General features: G+C 45.4%; 2 protein-coding genes across 2 annotated transcripts in view; one reads left to right on the forward strand and one right to left on the reverse strand.

Annotated features, from left to right (window-relative positions):
- The window catches only part of LOC306921146 (uncharacterized protein), a 66,224-nt gene extending 43,890 nt beyond the window's left edge, over nt 1-22,334 (forward strand). The window contains exons 42-54 of the mRNA XM_079498257.1: nt 672-773; nt 2,065-2,178; nt 3,279-3,359; nt 5,570-5,686; nt 5,896-5,973; nt 16,053-16,190; nt 18,548-18,691; nt 19,161-19,334; nt 19,634-19,753; nt 19,845-19,925; nt 20,740-20,793; nt 21,279-21,348; nt 21,737-22,334. Of these exons, the coding sequence (XP_079354383.1) occupies nt 672-773; nt 2,065-2,178; nt 3,279-3,359; nt 5,570-5,686; nt 5,896-5,973; nt 16,053-16,190; nt 18,548-18,691; nt 19,161-19,334; nt 19,634-19,753; nt 19,845-19,925; nt 20,740-20,793; nt 21,279-21,328 (1,253 nt within the window). The 3' untranslated portion in view covers nt 21,329-21,348; nt 21,737-22,334. The remainder of the gene's footprint in view (nt 1-671; nt 774-2,064; nt 2,179-3,278; nt 3,360-5,569; nt 5,687-5,895; nt 5,974-16,052; nt 16,191-18,547; nt 18,692-19,160; nt 19,335-19,633; nt 19,754-19,844; nt 19,926-20,739; nt 20,794-21,278; nt 21,349-21,736) is intronic.
- LOC306922079 (eukaryotic translation initiation factor 5B-like) lies at nt 10,121-12,943 on the reverse strand (the record flags this gene model as incomplete). The annotated part of the gene is made up of 1 exon (XM_079499468.1): nt 10,121-12,943. One exon carries the CDS (start codon nt 12,941-12,943, stop codon nt 10,121-10,123), a length of 2,823 nt encoding a protein of 940 aa, XP_079355594.1.
- Nucleotides 22,335-23,208: the final 874 nt, after the last annotated feature.

The raw sequence follows: 23,208 nt of genomic DNA on the forward strand, positions 1-23,208 counted from the left end.
CCAAACAAATAATTACAAAGAAGAAAAACTTCTTTCTAATTATCTTTTCGGCCCCAAAAATTGTGTTTGTTGTCATGATTTGTCACGACTCGAGTTGGCTTTGTCCGCGGCTTAAGCGTCTTTAAATAAATACTTTCTGAAATGTCTATGAGGAAAATGAACGGAGAATCATTTCCTGGTCCATGGTAGGGGGCGGGACTGCGACGCTCTATTCTGAGTGATGTGGGCTAGAATTGAATGCCCACGAGAGGGCCGTCCCTAGCTTTTCAGACGACGCCCTCCTCTTGGTGACGTACACGTTTTCACACGCTACAGGGCAAATTGCAGTGCTCAAACAAAACCAGCTTATTTAAACAACAATCATACGATTTGTGTTCCCCGTCCAGAAGAGGTTGAAGGTTAAACTTTATTGAAATCCTTGTCATTTTTAAGGAGCGTTTGTAGCTAATTAATTGCTTTATAACACTAGTGATGATGAGCAAGCTGTGCAATGAAATAATGCACGCCCTCCTCCGGCCGAATCAAGTACTCTCCGTGGCCATGGTATAGATGTTATTATATGCAGCTACTATTTCATATACTGTACGGTATACTGCAGTCTATTACAGTGTACAGTCTACTATACACTACTCTAATCTTCTCTTACCAAACAATGTGGCTTCTAATTTCAGGTTCTTCGTCCAGATCAGGCACCCCAGGCCCCCCAGGTCCCCCAGGACCACCTGGAGCACCTGCGTCTGGCTCTTCTGATGCCCTTACAGACTTCATCCAGCGTAGGTTCATGTGACACTGACACACTAGTCTCACGTAGCCAGACAACTATTCCACAATCTCCGAATGCTTATAGAGTCTGGAACCTTGAAATATCTTTAGATTATATTATGTATTCCCATTTCTACAAGCTATATATGCTTAGATGATTTCTATTTATATTGGGATAAATTTGCGCGACTGTAAATACGAAACGGAAGTGGGGAAGAGGCTCCACTTCCGCCTTTTCACTTACTCATGATAGAGCTTCCGTTGCTCCAGACTGTATGACGGAAGCATTTGAAAATTCAATGTAATCAAAATGACTGAAATCAATCGTGGCGACTGAGGGGGCAGGGTGGCACAGTTGGTGGTGCTGTCGCCTCACAGCTAGAAGGTCCTGGGTTCGATTCCCGCTGGGGATGCTGTGGGCGCTGGGGGCGTGTTCTCTCCTCCGTGTCCTCATCAGTGTCCATACCTGAGGTGGGGTTGGCGAAAGGGCCTTTCTGTGTGGAGTTTGGATGTTTTCCCCGTGTCCCCTAGGGTAGTAGGTACCGTCACAAAAAACATGCAGTAATCCTGGTCTCTATACTACCTCCCCCCTGGCCAGCCGAGGCGCCTGATGGAGGGGAAAGGAACTGGTCGGAATAACGTGTTCCTTCCACGCGCTACGTCCGGCCAGGGAAACTCCCCTGTCAGGTGAAAAGAAGCAGCTTGGACTCCTCATGCATAGAAGGAAGCATGAGGTCAGTCCGTTGCCCCCCCAGGTTGGCAGAGGAAGTGTAGTGCCCAGGATTACATTAGATAGTTGACACTGGGTGAAAAAAATAAAAATGATAGGGAAAAAAAAATCGTCGCGACTGAGAACTTTAAACCATGAAGAAGTCTTCCAGTTCGATCCTGGGCTCCCCCAGAGTTAGTGTCCTTGAGCAAGACTCTGAACCCTTAATTGCTCCCGATGTGCAGGTTGGTGCTTTGCATGGTTTCCTCCGCCATCAGTGGATGAATGTGTTTGTGGATGGGTGAATGTAATGCACAATCTAAGTAAAGCGCTTTGGATAAAAGCGCTATATATACACTGTATGCACCATTTACCATTTTAATGCACATTTATATGCCTTATTGACAATTTTGTACACGTATACTTTTCAGTCTCTTGCCATTACTATGTTATGCTGAATGATGTGGATACTTGTTGAAGGCTTATATTTTTTTCTAATCTAAGCTTAGTTTTTCTCATTGTGATTGTGTGTTGTTGTGGTGCAGTACTTGGTCCTGTTGATTGTTGACGACCTCCATGATGTTTACCTGCAGAGCCCAATGTCAGGAACTACCTGGCCGGGTCTCCAGGACCGCCCGGACCCCCGGGGCCTCCTGGTGAGCAGTCCGTGAATGACGTGGCGAGCCGAGTCATTTCCTACATTCAGAGTAAGTTCAATTGAGACTGTGTGAGATACAGAGATACTGTGGTTCTCTAACATCTTCATGTCAAGAACCCCCGAATTAACGTGTAAATTATTTGGTCGTAGACCGCCATCTGCAAACGTTTTGTCACAAGGATACAAATATTGTTTGTGTTTTATTTATTTTTATTTTTGTTGTAGATCGGCTATTTTCAAATAGCCAAAGTATATACACTGTAGGTTTAAACAAGTGGGTAAAGTCATTTTGCTGCTATTAGTAACTCATTTCGCTGGGGACCGGAAGAGTGGGCACCTAACTTTTTGAGTGGTGTAAACCACTCCTACGACTGGCTTTGTTAGTTTACGTGTCTGTCTGTCTGTCTGTTCACTCAAAAATGAGCATGGTTGCTATGGTCACCCAGTTCACACGGATGTGATTTCATTACGTCAGACATTACGTCAGACCACAGCTGATCAGTCTATATAAGACCTTACACCACTCAGTTCACACGGGTGTGATTTTTACATTTAAGGCCTAATATTTCTACAATTGCTTGCTGCAAATGGCTGCAAAACCTGTGGATATCCAGTCATTTGGGGGCATAAACGCTTGCCCGTTTTTCCATAGCATGGGGTCATCTTAAAATCGTTTCATGTAAGCATTGTGGTCCAAATAATATAAACAAACTGTCTCTGCGTTATTGTCAGGGAGGTGTCTCTATATCGTTTGCGACAGTCTGTCACTCATTATGATACAGTCTGTTTCTAGCGAAAATGTAACTAATTCAGTAGCAGTAACATTAGCCTTTTCTCTCAGTCAGTTGATTCTTCATATCCATATGAGTGAAACTCATATGGATGGATGACATGTTTATTTTTCAAACACCGTTCTTATATGAGGCGATCTAAAATCCCCCTATGGGGATTAAAATGCAAATAAAAAGTACATGAACCCGTGGATTTGCGCCCTCTACTGATATTGACGTCGGACTTCGGTGCTCTATGTGAATCATGGCCAGTGGGGGCCAGGCAATCGTAATCAGGAACAGTTTGAATCAAACAGACTCGGTGTGAATCTGCCCTAAGACTACAGGGAATTATCTTACTGTTGTGTTTATTTTCTAGGCACGGGGATCCCTGGCTCTCCCGGTCCACCCGGTCCGCCAGGCTCCATCTCTGTCAATGATATCATCAACCTGTTGCAGCGTAAGTATCAAACCACTGTCACGTTTTGCTACTGTTTGTGTGGCGCTGCAGCCATAGAGACTGAGGTTATGTGGAACAGCGTGATAAGACTGTCTGTGTGGCGCTGCAGCCATAGAGACTGAGGTTATGTGGAACAGCGTGATAAGACTGTCTGTGTGGCGCTGCAGCCATAGAGACTGCATGAGGTTATGTGGAACAGCGTGGTAAGACTGTTTGTGTGACACTGCAGCCATAGAGACTGAGGTTATGTGGAACAGCGTGATAAGACTGTCTGTGTGACGCTGCAGCCATAGAGACTGAGGTTATGTGGAACAGCGTGATAAGACTGTCTGTGTGGCGCTGCAGCCATAGAGACTGAGGTTATGTGGAACAGCGTGATAAGACTGTCTGTGTGACGCTGCAGCCATAGAGACTGAGGTTATGTGGAACAGCGTGGTAAGACTGTCTGTGTGGCGCTGCAGCCATAGAGACTGAGGTTATGTGGAACAGCGTGATAAGACTGTTTGTGTGGCGCTGCAGCCATAGAGACTGAGGTTATGTGGAACAGCGTGGTAAGACTGTCTGTGGGACGCTGCAGCCATACTGAGGTTATGTGGAACAGCGTGATAAGACTGTCTGTGTGACGCTGCAGCCATAGAGACTGCATGAGGTTATGTGGAGCAGCGTGGTAAGACTGTCTGTGTGGCACTGCAGCCATAGAGACTGAGGTTATGTGGAACAGCGTGGTAAGACTGTTTGTGTGACACTGCAGCCATAGAGACTGAGGTTATGTGGAACAGCGTGGTAAGACTGTCTGTGTGACGCTGCAGCCATAGAGACTGAGGTTATGTGGAACTAGCCTCGCGTTGCGATACTAATATACCACTGCGCTGGGCTGCGTGGGCTCGGGGCATATATGCAATAGGGGCGGGTTTAGTGTGGCTGCGCCAGGCTAATGTGGAACAGCGTGATAAGACTGTCTGTGTGGCGCTGCAGCCATAGAGACTGAGGTTATGTGGAACAGCGTGATAAGACTGTTTGTGTGGCGCTACAGCCATAGAGACTGAGGTTATGTGGAGCAGCGTGGTAAGACTGTCTGTGTGGCGCTGCAGCCATAGAGACTGAGGTTATGTGGAGCAGCGTGGTAAGACTGTCTGCGTGGCACTGCAGCCATAGAGACTGAGGTTATGTGGAGCAGCGTGGTAAGACTGTCTGTGGGACGCTGCAGCCATAGAGACTGAGGTTATGTGGAACAGCGTGGTAAGACTGTCTGTGTGACGCTGCAGCCATAGAGACTGAGGTTATGTGGAGCAGCGTGGTAAGACTGTTTGTGTGGCGCTACAGCCATAGAGACTGAGGTTATGTGGAGCAGCGTGGTAAGACTGTTTGTGTGACGCTGCAGCCATAGAGACTGAGGTTATGTGGAGCAGCGTGATAAGACTGTCTGTGTGGCGCTGCAGCCATAGAGACTGAGGTTATGTGGAACAGCGTGATAAGACTGTCTGTGGGACGCTGCAGCCATAGAGACTGAGGTTATGTGGAACAGCGTGGTAAGACTGTCTGTGTGACGCTGCAGCCATAGAGACTGAGGTTATGTGGAACAGCGTGATAAGACTGTCTGTGGGACGCTGCAGCCATAGAGACTGAGGTTATGTGGAGCAGCGTGATAAGACTGTTTGTGTGACGCTGCAGCCATAGAGACTGAGGTTATGTGGAGCAGCGTGGTAAGACTGTTTGTGTGACGCTGCAGCCATAGAGACTGAGGTTATGTGGAACAGCGTGGTAAGACTGTTTGTGTGGAACAGCGTGGTAAGAGCGCATCGTCTGGATATATGCATAGGCCTGTCACTCACCGTTACACATTGAAGTTGAACATTAATTGACACTCAAATACATTAACGATTTAATTGTGTTTATAGCGTTTGGAACATTGGAACATTTAATATGAATTGAAATTACATTTCTGTTTGCCTTTTTAGTCTTCGTAATAGAAAAGTGCACAGGGCAGATATGACCATTTACTGACATGTACCAAGAAATTACTGACCTTTTTATAAATCTTAAAAAATAAAAATAAATTTTTAGAAGAAAAAAAATGACACATTGTAAACGTTTTTTCAGCTTGACACGATTATGACGATTATGACAAAGATAATTGCGCTCATCTCAAGTAATTGCGACGAGACGATAGTGTAATAAACTGTGACAACCCTATATCTATATATGTGCAGGAGATGACGTGCGGAGGTATGTGGCCGGTCCCCCAGGCCCCCCGGGGTCTCCTGGACATGGAAGCTACGGGGTTAACCCACACGAGGTGTCGGAGCAAGTCCTCCGGCTCATGAACGGTGAGTGACAAAGACTGACACGTTGTTTCATTTCATTAGCAGTGTGGTCGGCTCTGCAGTCCCCGAGGGCACTACTTGTGATTCATTGTGTGTGTGTGTGTGTGTGTGTGTGTGTGTGTGTGTGTGTGTGTGTGTGTGTGTGTGTGTGTGTGTGTGTGTGTGTGTGTGTGTGTGTGTGTGTGTGTGTGTGTGTGTGTGTGTGTGTCCAGAGAGGGGGCTGACGGGACCCCCGGGTCCCCCAGGACTTCCTGGGACCCTCCAAGGAGACTTGTCATCACTGCTGGAGAGTAAGAAACCTATATAACCTATAGGCGCAGTGTTGATTTTGACAGCAAATTTTGATTTTATTTTGTCATAGTAGTCTCTTGAATAAAAGTTTTCATTTTGTTTTAGTCACATTTTAGTCACCTGGAATGTTTTATTGTTAGTCTAGTTTTAGTCGACTAAATATCATAAGATTTAGGTCGACTAAATCTACAGTTGATTTAGTCGACTAAAATGTATTTTGGCCGGCCTTGAAGCCGTCGTAATGACTGATTTTACACTTGCTGAAAAAGCCAATCTACAAGCTCACAACACTCACAACAACGCGTCATGCGTTGTGAGCTTGTAGATCTGATATTTTCAGCATGCAACCGAGTGTAACCAAGTGTCAATATATTTAGTCATAGATTTAGTCATCATAGCTTTATTTAGTTTCCATTTAGTTTTTGTCAGTGAAAAAAGGTAGTCAACGAACATATTTTGTCATAGTATATTTTGCCAGTGATCAGTCTGGCAGTGAATACATGAACCCAAAATCCGGTCAAATGCGACAACCTCAGAACGGTCGCCACCAGGTATTCCTAAGCATAACCTCAGTAAAACAATGCCTAAACCTAAGATTAGTCCTAAACGTAACCTCAGTAAAACTATGCCTAAACCTAACCATATCCCTAAACATAACCTCAGTAAAACTATGCCTAAACCTAAGATTAGTCCTAAACATAACCTCAGTAAAACTATGCCTAAACCTAAGATTAGTCCTAAACATAACCTCAGTAAAAGTATGCCTAAACCTAACCATATCCCTAAACATAACCTCAGTAAAACTATGCCTAAACCTAACCTTATCCCTAAACATAACCTCAGTAAAACTATGCGTAAACCTAACTTTATCCCTAAGCATAACCTCATTAAAACTATGCCTAAACCTTATTCCTAAACGTAACCTCAGTAAAACTATGCCTAAACCTTATTCCTAAACGTAACCTCAGTAAAACTATGCCTAAACCTAACCTTTTTCCTAAACCTAACCTCCGTGAAATTACGCCTGAACTTATTCCTAACATTAACTTCAGTAAAACAAATGGAGGTGGGGGGGGGCTTTACAGTTATGTTATAGCAATTTCACCCAGAAGAGTAGACCCATGTCATTACACCCAGAAGAGTAGACCCATGTCATTTCACCCAGAAGAGTAGACCCATGTCATTACACCCAGAAGAGTAGACCCATGTAATTTCACCCAGAAGAGTAGACCCATGTAATTTCACCCAGTAGAGTAGACCCATGTAATTTCACCCAGAAGAGTAGACCCATGTCATTACACCCAGTAGAGTAGACCCATGTCATTACACCCAGTAGAGTAGACCCATGTCATTACACCCAGTAGAGTAGACCCATGTCATTACACCCAGTAGAGTAGACCCATGTCATTTCACCCAGAAGAGTAGACCCATGTCATTACACCCAGAAGAGTAGACCCATGTCATTACACCCAGAAGAGTAGACCCATGTCATTACACCCAGAAGAGTAGACCCATGTCATTACACCCAGAAGAGTAGACCCATGTCATTTCACCCAGAAGAGTAGACCCATGTCATTTCACCCAGAAGAGTAGACCCATGTCATTACACCCAGTAGAGTAGACCCATGTCATTACACCCAGTAGAGTAGACCCATGTCATTTCACCCAGTAGAGTAGACCCATGTCATTTCACCCAGAAGAGTAGACCCATGTCATTTCACCCAGAAGAGTAGACCCATGTAATTTCACCTAGAAGAGTAGACCCATGTCATTACACCCAGAAGAGTAGACCCATGTCATTACACCCAGTAGAGTAGACCCATGTCATTACACCCAGTAGAGTAGACCCATGTCATTTCACCCAGAAGAGTAGACCCATGTCATTACACCCAGAAGAGTAGACCCATGTCATTACACCCAGAAGAGTAGACCCATGTCATTTCTGAAGTAACTGCATGAGTACAATGATCAATACTCTCTTCACATGACTTGAACTCAAATAACCTACATAACGCTAATACAAGGTTATGTACCCAGAAGAGTAGACCCATGTCATTTCACCCAGTAAAGTAGACCCATGTCATTTCACCCAGTAGAGTAGACCCATGTAATTTCACCCAGTAGAGTAGACCCATGTCATTTCACCCAGAAGAGTAGACCCATGTCATTACACCCAGTAGAGTAGACCCATGTCATTTCACCCAGAAGAGTAGACCCATGTCATTACACCCAGAAGAGTAGACCCATGTCATTACACCCAGAAGAGTAGACCCATGTCATTACACCCAGTAGAGTAGACCCATGTAATTTCACCCAGTAGAGTAGACCCATGTCATTTCACCCAGAAGAGTAGACCCATGGCATTACACCCAGAAGAGTAGACCCATGTCATTACACCCAGTAGAGTAGACCCATGTAATTTCACCCAGAAGAGTAGACCCATGTCATTACACCCAGAAGAGTAGACCCATGTCATTACACCCAGAAGAGTAGACCCATGTCATTACACCCAGTAGAGTAGACCCATGTAATTTCACCCAGTATAGTAGACCCATGTCATTTCACCCAGAAGAGTAGACCCATGTCATTACACCCAGTAGAGTAGACCCATGTCATTTCACCCAAAAGAGTAGACCCATGTCATTACACCCAGTAGAGTAGACCCATGTCATTTCACCCAGAAGAGTAGGCCCATGTCATTTCACCCAGAAGAGTAGACCCATGTCATTTCACCCAGAAGAGTAGACCCATGTCATTTCACCCAGTAGAGTAGACCCATGTCATTACACCCAGAAGAGTAGACCCATGTCATTTCACCCAGAAGAGTAGACCCATGGCATTACACCCAGTAGAGTAGACCCATGTCATTTCACCCAGTAGAGTAGACCCATGTCATTTCACCCAGAAGAGTAGACCCATGTCATTACACCCAGAAGAGTAGACCCATGTCATTACACCCAGAAGAGTAGACCCAAGTCATTTCTGAAGTAACTTAGTACAATGATCAATACTCTCTGCACATTACTTGAACTCAAATAACCTACATAACGCTAATACAAGATTATGTATCGCTATAAAGTAGGGTTGTCCTGATGTGATCGGAAATTGGGACCAATCATGTCATTTTCAAATGATTGGAATCGGTGCGGGAGCAAAAAAAAACCTAATCGGGACATCCCTAGTATCAACATTACATCCATATCATGATGTTAGACTGGCTCTTAGGCCATAACAAAAGGAGGAAGACACACGGCTGTTTAACAGTGCACAAAACAATATTTATTCACAATATAAATTAAATCAAACATGAATCAAACAATACTAAGGTGGGGTGTGTTAATCAGTAGATCAGTAGTGTAAGTAATGTGAGTGGATGTGTGGTAAATGTAGTGTGGGGTGTTGAATGGTGCAAACAAATGCTGCTGCTCTCATGGAAGGAGAGCGAGACTGAGTGTGGCCACGCCCAGCCTCTTTCAAGCTGTTGCCAGACCTACCAGACAAGAGCGGCCGTTTTCTTCTGTCTGCCGGCGTCTTTTCCAGGTTTTTAGACAGCTGGTGGATACTAGCCCGGTGCCCGACTGTAGAGCACCGAGTCGGTAACGATGGAAGTTGGAGATCCATGCCCCACCTGGCTATACAATACCTGTTGAACCCGTGTCAGAGTACCCGTTCTGCCCATCTGGCTGTGTCCCTTTCATGCCCATGGAGATTTCTGTATCTGTGTCCCTTTATTCCTATATATGGAGTTCTGTGTTAGGCATGCCCAAATAATGAAGTGTTGTGATGTCAGAAGTTAGAACAGGTCAGCTCCACCTTTTCCCGGTCACCTCATTACCTGAAACTGGAGTATGAATAGGCCTATACAGGGGTGTGTGTGTGTGTGTGGTCTCGGCCCTCCGTCCAGCAGTGGTCAGGGCCTCGGATGATCCCAATGTGAATAGGCCTATACAGGGGTGTGTGTGTGGTCTCGGCTCTCCGCCCAGCAGTGGTCAGGGTCTCGGATGATCCCAATATGAATAGGCCTATACAGGGGTGTGTGTGGTCTCGTGACTCTCGTTCAGGGTTACAGATGATCCCAATATGAATAGGCCTATACAGGGGTGTGTGTGGTCTTGTCGTGACTCTTGTCCGGCAGTGGTCAGGGTCTCAGATGATCCCAAAGGTCCCTTTGAGTTCCTTGATGAGCTGCTGGCAATCAGATTTCACTATGTCATCATGGAACCAGTTCTCCAAAGCATCGATGGATTCTCGACTGAGCCTGCTGACGATGCAATCAGTCTCTTCAAAGTGCCGTCCCACCATCTTGGGAGACTCTCCAGGCATGGGGTCAATTTTCACACAAATGTCCTGACCCTTCTGGGCAGAGTCAATCGGCTTATGATTCACCTCAATGCCGGTTACTATACCGATGTCCACTAAGCCCTTGGCAGGGACACACAGCGGGGGGCCCAGTCGGACGCACAGCGGAGTGCCCAGTCGCAGGATTCCGGCCTCCACAGTCACACCGATTAATATGGGATCCCTGGAGTTGAAGACGGAATTAGGAATAATCTTCAACTTTGCTGGAAACACTGCTATATGTTTGAACTCTTCTTGTTTAGCCTTCGTGTAGTCCGCTCTGTACTTGGTGAAGGCGTCAAACAGATGGTATATGATGTCCGCGGAGAACACCCTCACTCCATGACTGTCTGCCATCTCCTGCATGTCCCTCCCCACTTTAACGTCAAATGCCAGGATCACTGCATACAGTGGGTCGTGTTCCAGCATGGTGGAAGCCTTCACGATGTCATTCTTGTCTACAGGACCAATGTTGATCCCAGCGTAAGGTACATTAGAAGTGTGCAGGAACTCCAGTAAGGCCTCAAGTGATCCCATTGTGGAGGCCTGGACATAAACTCCCTTCTTCTTCTTTTTAAAGGCAATGGCATTAATTGTCTCCACAATCAGCTTGTCAAGCTCTTTCTTTAGCGCCGGGATCTCATCTTCTCCATGTGCTACAAACAGGGGAAGTCCTGCCAGAGTCTTCTCCAGGTTTTTGCCAGTAATCCTCACTCCCTGAGACGTGCAAACCTCCTTATGCTGCACACACTGGTTTGTGACTCTGAGCTCCTTCATAGGAGGAGGCAGGAAAAGTCCTCTTATCTGTGTGATGATTGGTCCATCTACTCCTGGAACGATGATGGTCTGTCCTTCTCTTAGAGAACCATTAATCAGAATCACATCTATCGCGGTTCCTTCTCCAGGTAATTCTTTGACCTCCATGACCTGAGCGCTGAGCTCGTCACTGTGGGCCAATGTCTTAGCTAACTTGGTCTGTGCGAGTTTCACCAGCAGAGCAATCAGGTTGCCTATTCCGTCTCCGGTGTGGGCCGAGGTGGGGACCAGCGACACAAACGTTCTTTGGTCTTTGTTTTCATGGAACAATGCAGCATTCAGACCCTCCTGAGCGAACTGCACAATGATGTCCTTGGCTCGCCGATCAAACTCACCTTTCGTGTTTCTTTTTTGTTTCTTCAGTGTAGCAACTACATCCGTCTCCGGACTCTTCTTCCACTCATACAGACGGTCGATCTTGTTGAGAGCGACTATAAAGGGACACTTCTTCTCTTTCAGCAGATTGATGGACTCCAGCGTCTGTTTTTCCAGCCCATGCATGATGTCAACAACCAGGATGGCGATGTCACACAGAGAACTGCCTCTGTTACGCAGGTTTCGGAAGGACTCGTGTCCAGGTGTGTCAATAATCAGCATTCCAGGAATCCTAACGTTGTCTTTGTCAAAACTTGGAACAATCTTTGCCTGTTCTATAATGGCTTCCAGAGGAACATTGGTGGCCCCGATCTGCTGGGTTATTCCTCCTGCCTCGCCGTCTTGCACCTTAGTGCGACGCAACTTGTCCAGGATCTTTGTCTTTCCGGTGTCTACGTGTCCTAGCACACACACGACAGGAGCTCTCAGCTTGTCCAGGTCGACGTTACAAATGTTCTCGGCATGTTTCTCTATCGATCTGCTGTCCTGTTTGCTCTTCTTTCCTTTTTTACCCTGCTGCTCTAATCTCCCCTTCTCCACCGCTCTCTTCTCTTTCTCATTGCTCTTCTCGTCATCCTCAGCATCACCTTCTGCCTCACTGGGAGCATTGGACTGTTTGGGCTGAGCGGAAGCAGATGTTTCCTTCACCTCAATGTGGCCCTTCCTTAAATCTTTCTCCTCATCGCTGCTGGCTAGGGCCTCCCAGTTATCATCATCGCTGCTGGTTTTGGCCTCCAAATCATCCACCTCTGTATCTGTTTTGTCCACCACTGGAGTGGTTACCGTCTCTGTCTCAATGGAAAAAGGTTCCAGAGCCTCAGAGAGCGGAGATGTCACCTCAGAGGTTTCTTCAGGTGTGTTCGTAACGATGATTATCCGTTTCTTCCTCTTATCTCCATACACTGGCTTCTTCTTTGACACTTCTTTTGAGTCCTTGGATGGAACTTTAACACCTTGAGCCTGTAGTATTCTGAGCGTAGCCTCGGCTCTGGCTCTATCCTCTCTCTGAGCCTTGTTGAGGTATTTTCCTTCTTTCTTCAGTCTCTCCCTCCTCTCCTTCTCCTTTTGTTTCCTCTTCGTTTTCCTCTCTTGTTCAAGGCGCTCCTGCTCCAGTCTCTGTTGTTCCTGCTCTTCTAATCTCTTCCGTTCCTCCTCTTCCTCTCTCTTCAATCGCTCCTTCTCCTCTTCAATCTTGGCCAGTGCTTCCTTAATGTGTTTCACTGAGGCTTTACTTGGTCCTTTCTTCTTGTTCTTGTCCGTGTTCTTTTGGTGAGAATGAGACCCAGAGTCGGAGGAAACAGGGACAGGAGGAAGAGCCTTCTCTTCTGTCTGATCTTTGCTTTTCTCCATGTAACCCGCCTTTTTTTGTTCCTTGACTATTTCACCCTGACCCTCCTCATCACGGTTTCCCTTCTTCCCTTTACCTTGTTTCTTATCCATTTAAATAGAAATACAAAATTGTATTTGTCACCAGCTCTCTGTCACTGCCTCACATACACATATATTGGTTGAGTTCTTGTCTGACGTCACAAATGTGATGTCATGGAGATTTCTGTATCTCCTATATATGGAGTTCTGTGTCAGGCATGCACAAGTGTGAATATATTAGCCAATTTATCGAATTTATTCTATTGAGCTGGGTGAGTCAGCGTGATGTCAGAACAGATGTCACAATATGCCAGATCTAACGTGGAGGATGGAACGTGTGATGTCAGAACAGATGTCACAATATGCCAGATCTAACGTGGTGGATGGAACGTGAAGTCGAATTTGAAGCCGGTGGGACGAATTGTTCTCGAGTTACGTGGATTACAGACATACGTACAGAGACTATACGTACGAGTCTGTAACGATGGAAGTTGGAGATCAATGCCCCACCCGGCTATGCAAGACCCGTTCCACCTGTCTGTCTGTGTCCCTCTTATGCCCATATATGGCGATTTCTGTATATGTCTCTCTGTGTTCCTTTATTCCTATATATGGAGTTCTGTGTCAGGCATGCCCAAATATGGAGTGTTGTGATGCCAGAACAGGCCAGCTCCATATATGGACACTGGGCAGGGGCCCTGTCCAGAGCCCGGGCAGAGGCCTTTTTGGGGCGGTTCTGGACAACCGTGGGTCCGACCGACTCGACACCTGGCACTGCACTCCCAGTGGGGGTGTGGAACGCGTGTGCCGAATTTGAAGTTGGTGGGGCGAACGGTTCTTGAGTTATGTGGATTACACACAGACAGAGACTTGGTGCATTTATATATAGATATAGATAGACTAGAACAGTGCCCGTAGGAGGGTGATCAATTGGCTGATAAAGAGTGAGGTCGCACATCATTGTGGTAGTGTGAACACGTGTGTCAAATGCACGCCCCACCCAGTTATTACTTGCGCAAGCAGAGCGTGCAAGTAATGTTGTTTGTCTGGGGCTCCGGTGCGTACCGGTATATCCCGTAGCTGCGTATGATGTAATGATTAATTTGTGCTTGATATGGCATTGGTTTCAGATTACATACATGTATACATAGGGGCATTACCTTTAATCTGAAACATATCATTATTACGTCACCATCGAGGGCCAGTTATACGCTGGCATTGGTACATATCTTCATCACGTCATATGCAGCTATGGGACATACGCATCAAATGACCCAACCAGACTATTGTATTTGTAACACTTTATTTCATTTACTGGAGTAAGAAACTTTGTAGCACTACTCCTCCCACAGTTTTGACTGTACGCACTTGAGCCATATGTCAAATTGACACGGGAATCGTGTGCTTGCTCATTTCTAAGAGAAATATTGTATAGTTTAATTGATATTAATTTATTTGTGCATTAAATTTCCCCATTGACCTGAATGGGAAAATGCGAAAACTCACGTTCAAGTATTTTTTCCTCGGAGACCGTAAGCGATATAGTTACAAAACTTTGAGGGATAATTCGTAATACTTACTAAAATTAATTAACTAATAATTATATCGGTCGGCCTCATGGTGGCGCTAGAACAGCCCACTTTATGTTTTGGCTTATAACTATTGAACCGTAGGTCGTAAAATCAAAATTATTATCCTGACGCCCATTTGCGTCAGGATAGATTTTCCGCCATTTTGATTTTTCTTCAAAACACACTTTTTTCCCCGGATTCTACAGATTTTGTCCGAATCTCACAGAAATCGGTACACATGATCTCTGGATCTATCGGACCGCGTTTACATTTTTTTCAGATTTTTTGAATTTTTTTTGTCCGTAGCGTTCGGCCTTAATCGTCGTCCGAAGTTAGTGGGATGGGCCTATTTTACAAAAAATGCCTAAAATCACGAACGGAATGTCCAATCCATCCCAAATTTGTATCAGATGTCGCGGGTGGTTTAATCAACCAAAAGCCAAAAGCGATTCCATTTTCATCCATAGGGGGCGCCGCAAATGCGAAAAATGTAACCGTTTCTTGCAGAAAAATGTTTTTTGGGGGGATAAATCCCCTCCGAATTACTTACGCATGATCGCAGGGGTGACGCGACATTGTAATTGGCTGGCAATATCAGTGGGAGGGGCATATGTAAGCCACTGCGGCAACCACACTTTGCAATTTTTTTAAATTACAACCTTTCTAGTTATGTATGTGTCCCTTTCATGCCCAGTATATGGAGTTCTTTGTCCGGGCATGCCAAATGAGGCTTTTGTGCTGGTTCTGGACAAACCGGAAATGCAGAGTACCCGCTCCACCCATTTGTCTATGTCAGGCATGCCCAAATATGGAGTGCTGTGATGTCAGAACAGCTCCATATATGGGGATATAGGGGTGATCAGGTCCAGAGCCCAGGGAGAGGCTTTTGTGCTGGTTCTGGACTACCGGAAATGCATGCCCCGCCCAGTTATTAAGTATGTGTCCCTTTTATGCCCATATATGGAGATTTCTGTATGTGTCTCTCTGTGTCCCTTTATTCCTATATATGGAGTTCTGTGTCAGGCATGCCCAAATATGGAGTGGAGTGTTGTGATGTCAGAACAGGCCAGCTCCATATATGGACGCTGGGCAGGGGCCCTGTCCAGAGCCCGGGCAGAGGCCTTTTTGGGGCGGTTCTGGACACCCGTGGGTCCGACCGACTCGACACCGGGCACTGCACCCCCTTCGGCGGGGTGGAACGCGTGTGTCGAATTTGAAGTCGGTGGGGAGTTACGTGGATTACAGACGTACGTACGTACAGACGTACGTACGTACGTACAGAGACTTGGTGCATTTATAGTTATAAGATAAGATTGTACTATTGTGATATGGCATGAGTGTTCTATAAAATATCGGATCGGGATTTTTTTTTACTAAAAATCAAATAATAGGAATCGGATTAGGAGCACAAAAACGTGATCGGGACATCCCTATACCATAAAGCATTGAAAGATTGCAAGCGGGGACCGCGCCTGTGAAAATACGCTTACGCTTGCGTCCAAAATCCACGCACGCCTCTCACTGAAAATTAATTACTAGTCAGGTCAGTCGCTCCCCGTCTGAGTAGTACCAAGTGATTGATGTGTGACATTTCCTTGTCTCACCTCTAGGTGGCATTGTGGGCCCCCAGGGGCCCCCTGGGCCCTCTGGGTCCCCGGGTAGCACGGGTCGTCCAGGACCACCGGGACAGCCAGGACTGGCCAACTCTGCATACGGGCGGGAGGAGGACATTCGAGACTACCTGCAAAGTCAGTGCTGTAAACCACAACCATGACCGTGAAATGAGTCCTGTCTAATTCCTGTCAGGGCTCACCACAGCAGTTCTGTGCTCTGTGCCTATATCTCTGTCACTCCTGCCACCTGCACAGTGGTGGGAAAAGTACTCAATTGTTTTACTTAAGTAAAAGTATCAATACCGCAATATATAACTGCTCTGTTACAAGTAGAAGTCCTGAATTCAAAACCTACTTTAGTAAAAGTACAAAAGTATCTGTATCAAAATGTACCAAGTACCAAAAGTATAGAAAGTACTCATTGTGCAGAATGTCTCATTTCAAGTTTTCAAATGTATAAACAATTTTTTGAAAATGGCAGACCCACAAATAGCAACGCATTGTGAGCATGTAGATCGGCTATGTTCAAATGACCGAAATATAGTGGTTAATGACTTATATATATGTTGTATATATATACATATATATGTTTTCTATTCTAATAATAATCAAAATCTACAAAGTAACTAGCACCTAAAGTTTTCAAATAATTAGTAGTGGAGTACAAGTACAATATTTGCCCTCGAGATGTAATGGAGTAGAAGTAAAAATATTGGAAATTGGAAATAGTAATATTGGAAAAAAGTACAAATACCTCCAAGTTGTACTTAAGTAAATGTACTTAGTTACTTTCCACCACTGCCACGTGCATGTCCACTCCCACCACATCCACAAACCTCCTCCTTGGCCTTCCTCTTCTCCTCTTACCTGGCCGCTCCATCGTCAGCATCCTTCTACAATGAACCCCTCCTCCCTCCTCTGCACATGTCCAGACCATCTCAACCTCCTATCGATCTATCTCCCTCACCTCACCTTAGAGTATATATGAATAGAGACGGCACCGGATTTCTCCTCCCATCCACTTGCATTACGTTGCTCAAAAGCGCATGAGGCGATTTCACTCCTCCTTCCGGGTAGGAACAGAGTGCATTCTGGGATGGATTGAACCCAAACACATGAACGCGCTGCCGTTGACTATCATTGCACGCGTTCACGTGCGTTCACGTATGAAACAGTGTTCACGTGTCATCATGAACGTGCGCAATGATAGTCAACGGACCAGCGCATTCATGTGTTTGGGACAAAACTGAAATACCAAATTCGGCCACTATGTCCATTTCGCCTCAGGGTTTCCTCTGGGTGCTGTCTCTATTCATATATACTCTAAGCACCTCACCCCTCCTCTGCACATGTCCAGACCATCTCAACCTCCTATCTATCTATCTATCTATCTATCTATCTATCTATCTATCTATCTATCTATCTATCTATCTATCTATCTATCCATCCATCCATCCATCCATCCATCCATCTCTCACCGTGACCTCACCCCTCCTCTGCATATGTCCAGACCATCTCAACCTCACCTCTCTTGTTTTATCCCCATACGTTCTAAACTGAGCTGAGCCTCTAAAGTAGTCATTTCTGAATGCGTTATATTATGAAACGCAGTAAATATATTATTTCAATGTTACCTGTCGTCTGTCGAGTGGAAACCTCATGTTGTCCCAAACTGTTACTTTTTCAGGATTCAAATAAAAAAACGACAAAGGTAGCATATGGAGAAGCTCAAGCTGCATCGCACCGCGTTGCATTGCATCACACAGCGTTGCATCACACAGCGTTGCGTCGCGTCGCACCGCGTTGCGTCGCGTCGCACCGCGTTGCGTCGCGTCGCACCGCGTTGCGTCGCGTCGCACCGCGTTGCGTCGCGTCGCACCGCGTTGCGTCGCGTCGCACCGCGTTGCGTCGCGTCGCACCGCGTTGCGTCGCGTCGCACCGCGTTGCGTCGCGTCGCACCGCGTTGCGTCGCAACGCGGTGCGATGCGACGCAACGCACCGCGTTGCGTCGCATCGCACCGCGTTGCGTCGCATCGCACCGCGTCGCGTCGCATCGCACCGCGTCGCATCGCACCGCGTTGCGTCGCATCGCGTTGCGTCGCACCGCGTTGCGTTGCGTCGCACCGCGTTGCGTTGCGTCGCACCGCGTTGCGTTGCGTCGCACCGCGTTGCGTTGCGTCGCACCGCGGTGCGTTGCGTCGCACCGCGTTGCGTTGCATCGCACCGCGTTGCGTTGCATCGCACCGCGTTGCGTTGCATCGCACCGCGTTGCGTTGCATCGCACCGCGTTGCGTTGCATGCACGTTTCCAGCTTGTGGATCTGCTACTTTTGATGCTTTTCTGTGTGACGCTGTAGTGTGATCAAGTATGGCGTTCATTTACGAAAAAACACAAAAGGTTAGAATATGGAGATAAGAGGTTTCTGGCCGACAGCGACACTGTGCATTGATAAATCATCACTTCATTTGATCCATTCCGTTCCGTGCTCTTAGATGTTGACTTCAGGGGTGCTCCTGGGCCCCCCGGGCCCCCTGGACCTGAGGGGCCCCCCGGGGCCCCCCCCAGTGGACTGGTCACCTACGCTGAACACTCCAACAGACAAATGATCCGAGCACAGCTGCAAGAGTACATTAAGAGTGGGTTAAACTCACACACGCACACACACATACGCACGCATGCACGTGCCAATCCGTTGTGATGCGTTGATTGCTTGTATATCGGGTATTTTCGCCCATTAAAAACATTCCCAGAATTAGGATGCTAGAGTCTTAAGTGTTTAAAAATATAGTCACTCATTAATTTCTTCTGGGGCGGCGGCGGTGGCTCAGGGGTAGAGTCTCCGGATGGCAACCGCAAGGTCGCCAGTTCGAACCCGGGCTCCCCCAGAGTTAGCGTCGAAGTGTCCTTGAGCAAGACACTGAACCCCTAATTGCTCCTGATGTGCTGGTTGGTACCTTGCATGGTTTCCGCTGCCATCGGTGTATGAATGTGTGTGTGAATGGGTGAATGTAATGCACAATCTATGTAAAGCGCCTTGGATAAAGGCGCTATATAAATGCACCATTTACCATTTTCTGAATAACTATCAGACTACTTGTCTCCCAGGTGACAGTGTGCGGGGGGCCATGTCTGGAGCTCCTGGACCCCCGGGTCGTCCTGGAACTCCGGGGCGTAAGGGTGAGCGAGGGGAGGCCCGCGACTACAGAGGCGGTCAGGGAAGCAAGCCGGAAGCCGTGGACTACTCCACCATGGCTGTCAGAGTGACTGACTACATCAAATGTAAGTCACATGACGTGCATTGTATGCCCGTCAAGGGTCCATTTTATTTGGTTCCTGAGAACGTGTCCTAATAAGGAAAAATATAGAAACTGCTTCCTAGTTCAAAATGGAACATTCAAGTGATGCATGTAGCCTACATTTTATTCAGAACATTGGCCTGCTGATCACGTGCTGAATTCATTCAATTCAGTTCATTAATTGCCCTGAAGTCTATCCTATCAACAGACAATTGATTGTTACAAAATACAAATATATTAGCTGACTATGACTAACGATATTTTGTATCACCTGACTTGCAGCTCAGGGTCTGCTGCGCGACAACAGTCGAGAAGACCAGCGTATTTTCCAGGGACCCCCGGGACCGCCCGGTCCCCCGGGCTCCCCCGGAAACGTCACCGCTCTGGCGGAATACGTCAAAGGTACGTGAGACAAAATGTACAGAAATTACCGCACAGAAAATACGTTAATGAAGTAGTACTAGTACTAACTGATATAACTGGTGCTCTACAGATCATGGAGGCATCACAGGACCTCCTGGGAGAACAGGGCAGAAGGGAGAGATGGGATTCTCTGGTCATAAAGGAGACAGCGGTACTGTTTAATTAATTTCAGTCAGACAGTGAATTTAGAATATATATTTATTGAGCATAGATATATGAAGCATAGATTAGCGTCAGGGCTCTGTCCCTATTCATTCCCTGTAACATTAACATTTTTGTTAAATTATAAGTCAAGTAGAAACAAACATAAAAAAAACATTTCCTGAAGAAGGCAAACAATCAGCGATCCAGTTTGATATTACCACGAACGCCCGGGGGTAATTATGACCATTCAATCAGAGCGCCCAGCGATTTGCAGAAACGGAGCACATTTAGCGACGCACCAGGCGCCATCTCGGATGTAGCTGAAGTAGCTTGATGTAGCCAAAACACCCCCGAGGCGATCGACAACAACGGGAGGTATGATTGATTCTAACGCGACTAGCGACGGGACCACAATGGCCCGTCTAAAACATAATCTTTGATTAGAATTGAACGGATTGATTTAGATCAAGAGTTATTCACCTTTTAAGATCTCATCCGCTAAAATGGGGGGGGGGGGGACATTTTGGATGACGTCCCAACCGGGAAATAACATCGAATGTTGCCCAACAGGCGCTCCCAGCCTGTGGAGCGATGCGCTCGGTTTTGATATCAATAAAGTTCTGTCCTTTTATTAATCTCCGTCCTGAGCGTCGAGCGTTACGATTTGATAGGACGGAGACCTCCGTTTATGCCGCTCAGGGTGTTAAAAGGGACCTAAATGGTAAATACGCCTATACACGTCATAGGCACCCTGACGCGGTTTGATTAGACGTATACACGTCCACAGCACAAAGGGTGTTAATACTCCTGTCTTGGCACAGGTGAGCCAGGCCGTTCGGGACCAGAGGGACGGACGGGACAAAAGGGTGAGAGAGGTGAGTCGTCGTCATCATCCTCCTCCTCCTCAATACTGACAACGTACAGCATCAGATGGTTCTCCTGGGCGGGAACCCCTTTTGGTGTTTTAAGCATTAGGTTACACTTTGGCTATTGAAAAATAGCAGATCTACAAGCTCATAACGCGGCACTGAGTGTCGCGCTACGAGCTTGTAGATCTGCTATTTTTGAAAAATCGTGAAAATGTGGACGCAAATCATTGAATATATATTCTTTCAGAGCGAACGTTTTTAACTCAAATCTTTGCTTCTGGGGGGTCCCTGGAACAACATATTTTCAGATGGGGGTCGGAGACCAATTACATTATATTTTTGGCGGTCCTTGACATGAAAATGTTTGAGAACGACTGACATCTAATCATGGGTTTTTCAGAAAACTGTCACGATTTAGACGACTTTTATAGAATCGTCCTCAGGTCTAAATTGGTTAACAAACCAAACCCTTGCTCATTGTTGTCCATCAGGAGAGTCACCGCTTGTGGCGCGGAGGAAGAGGAGGAACGCCGATGTTTGAGATGACCATCACTCTATGACTTAACCCATTTTGGGCGGGAACCCCTTTTGGTGTTTTAAGCATTATGTTATGCTTTATCTGTTGAAAAATAGCAGACCTACAAGTTCATAGCGCGGCACCGAGTGCCGCGCTATGAACTTGTAGGTCTGCTATTTTTGAAAGATCGTGGAAAATGTGCCTGAAATCTTTGAATATATATTGTTACAGAGCAAGTTTTTAACTCAAATCTTTGCTACTGGGAGGGTCCCTGGAACATATTTTCAGATGGGGGTTGGCGGCCAATGTCATATATATCTGGGGTCCTTGACATGAATGTTTGAGCACCACTGACATAGAAACATAGGTTTTTCAGAAAACTGTCAGGATTTAGAAGACATTTTTAAAATGTTGACGTCGGGCCTAAATGGTTTAAAGAGCACACACACTGTACTTTATGGCACAAGAGGGTTTGCAGTAAGAATATGCTATTCAACTGCCAATAATTTGATGTGCGACAGTCAGTGTGTGAGCGATGAGGATGGTTGAGAGACTAAGAGATGGTGTACCTTTAGTGCAGTGTTTCCCAAACTAAATAATAAAAAAAGAAAAATACAAAAAATATGAAAATTGCACAAAATAATCTAATAGAAATCTAGCATTTTTCACAAGAATGTCAGAAAATGCATCACATCGACCGACATGTTGTGAGCTTTTAGATTGGCTATTTAAAAAAATAAAAAAAACTAGGGCTTAAGTTTTTGTACATTTGGGTCTTGGGGAGACATCAAATCTATCTTTTGGGTCTCGAGCTGAAACGTTTGGGAACGCCTGATTTAGTGTGTATGACTGATCTGTGTTTTAAGTACCGATATAGTATGAATGAAAATGAAATCAGGGATCATGTTGTATAGTTTACGTTTGTTTGTTTTATTGTATTCAGAATTGGAATTCTGAGGTTTTTTTATACTAAACCTTTTTCACAAGAATGAGAATGTCAAAGTATGCTGTATTTGTTAAGATGTTTTTCTTTAAATTGTCACTTGAGGTGAAATAAAGTGTTGTTCATATTTTTCTTTCTTCCTCAGATTATAAAGACAAAGCATCAGACGAATATCAAAGATAATTGTTTATTTACAATTCAATTCAAATCTACAGTATACAGGCATTCTAAACTACCAGCTTTTCTTTTTAAAACGATGCATAAAGATTCCAGTATGGAAGTTCTCCTATTTCTCCAATAAACATTCAAGAATTTAATCAACAAATTGATTTTGGAAGTCGTCCAAACTGAACAAGACAAGTAGCCTACTGATTATAAGCAGATATATCATATATACTGTTGAACGTGGAATTTAAGCATTGAATAGTGAATAAACTACTGCAGATATTGTAGTACAGTATCAGTTTTTATATAAATAGTTACCGTCAGAATTTTCATGTGAGGAAAGGCGCACAGCACACAGTTCACGTTATTTTTGTACATAACTAAACGGACCAATCATTAAATAGCTTTGAGACATGAATTTCAATAGCCAAATCAGAGGCGATGAGATGATCAAATAAACCAATCAAAGGGCGCGATGACCTAAACCAGTCAGGTCCATTTTGTTGGAATTTCGTTGTTTATTAGCCACGACAACAAATATGAATCTTTTAGTTTTAACCACGTAAGCCTTTTATACGTTCATTTTATTCATTAATAGCAAACATAGCTGATCTGTGTGTAGATCCGCTATTTTCAATAAACCACAACTAACTCACACAGATTTATTTTTTGCTAATGGTTTGAATTTAGTCGAGCTTAAGAGTCTGAATAAAAACAGAACGTAAACCGTCTTAATAAAATAATGAAACATGAAGAAATAATTTTAGATAATATAAATCAGTGAATGTAACTCACT

The sequence above is a fragment of the Electrona antarctica genome (assembly GCF_951216825.1).
Source record: "Electrona antarctica genome assembly, chromosome: 4".
NCBI lineage: Eukaryota > Metazoa > Chordata > Actinopteri > Myctophiformes > Myctophidae > Electrona > Electrona antarctica.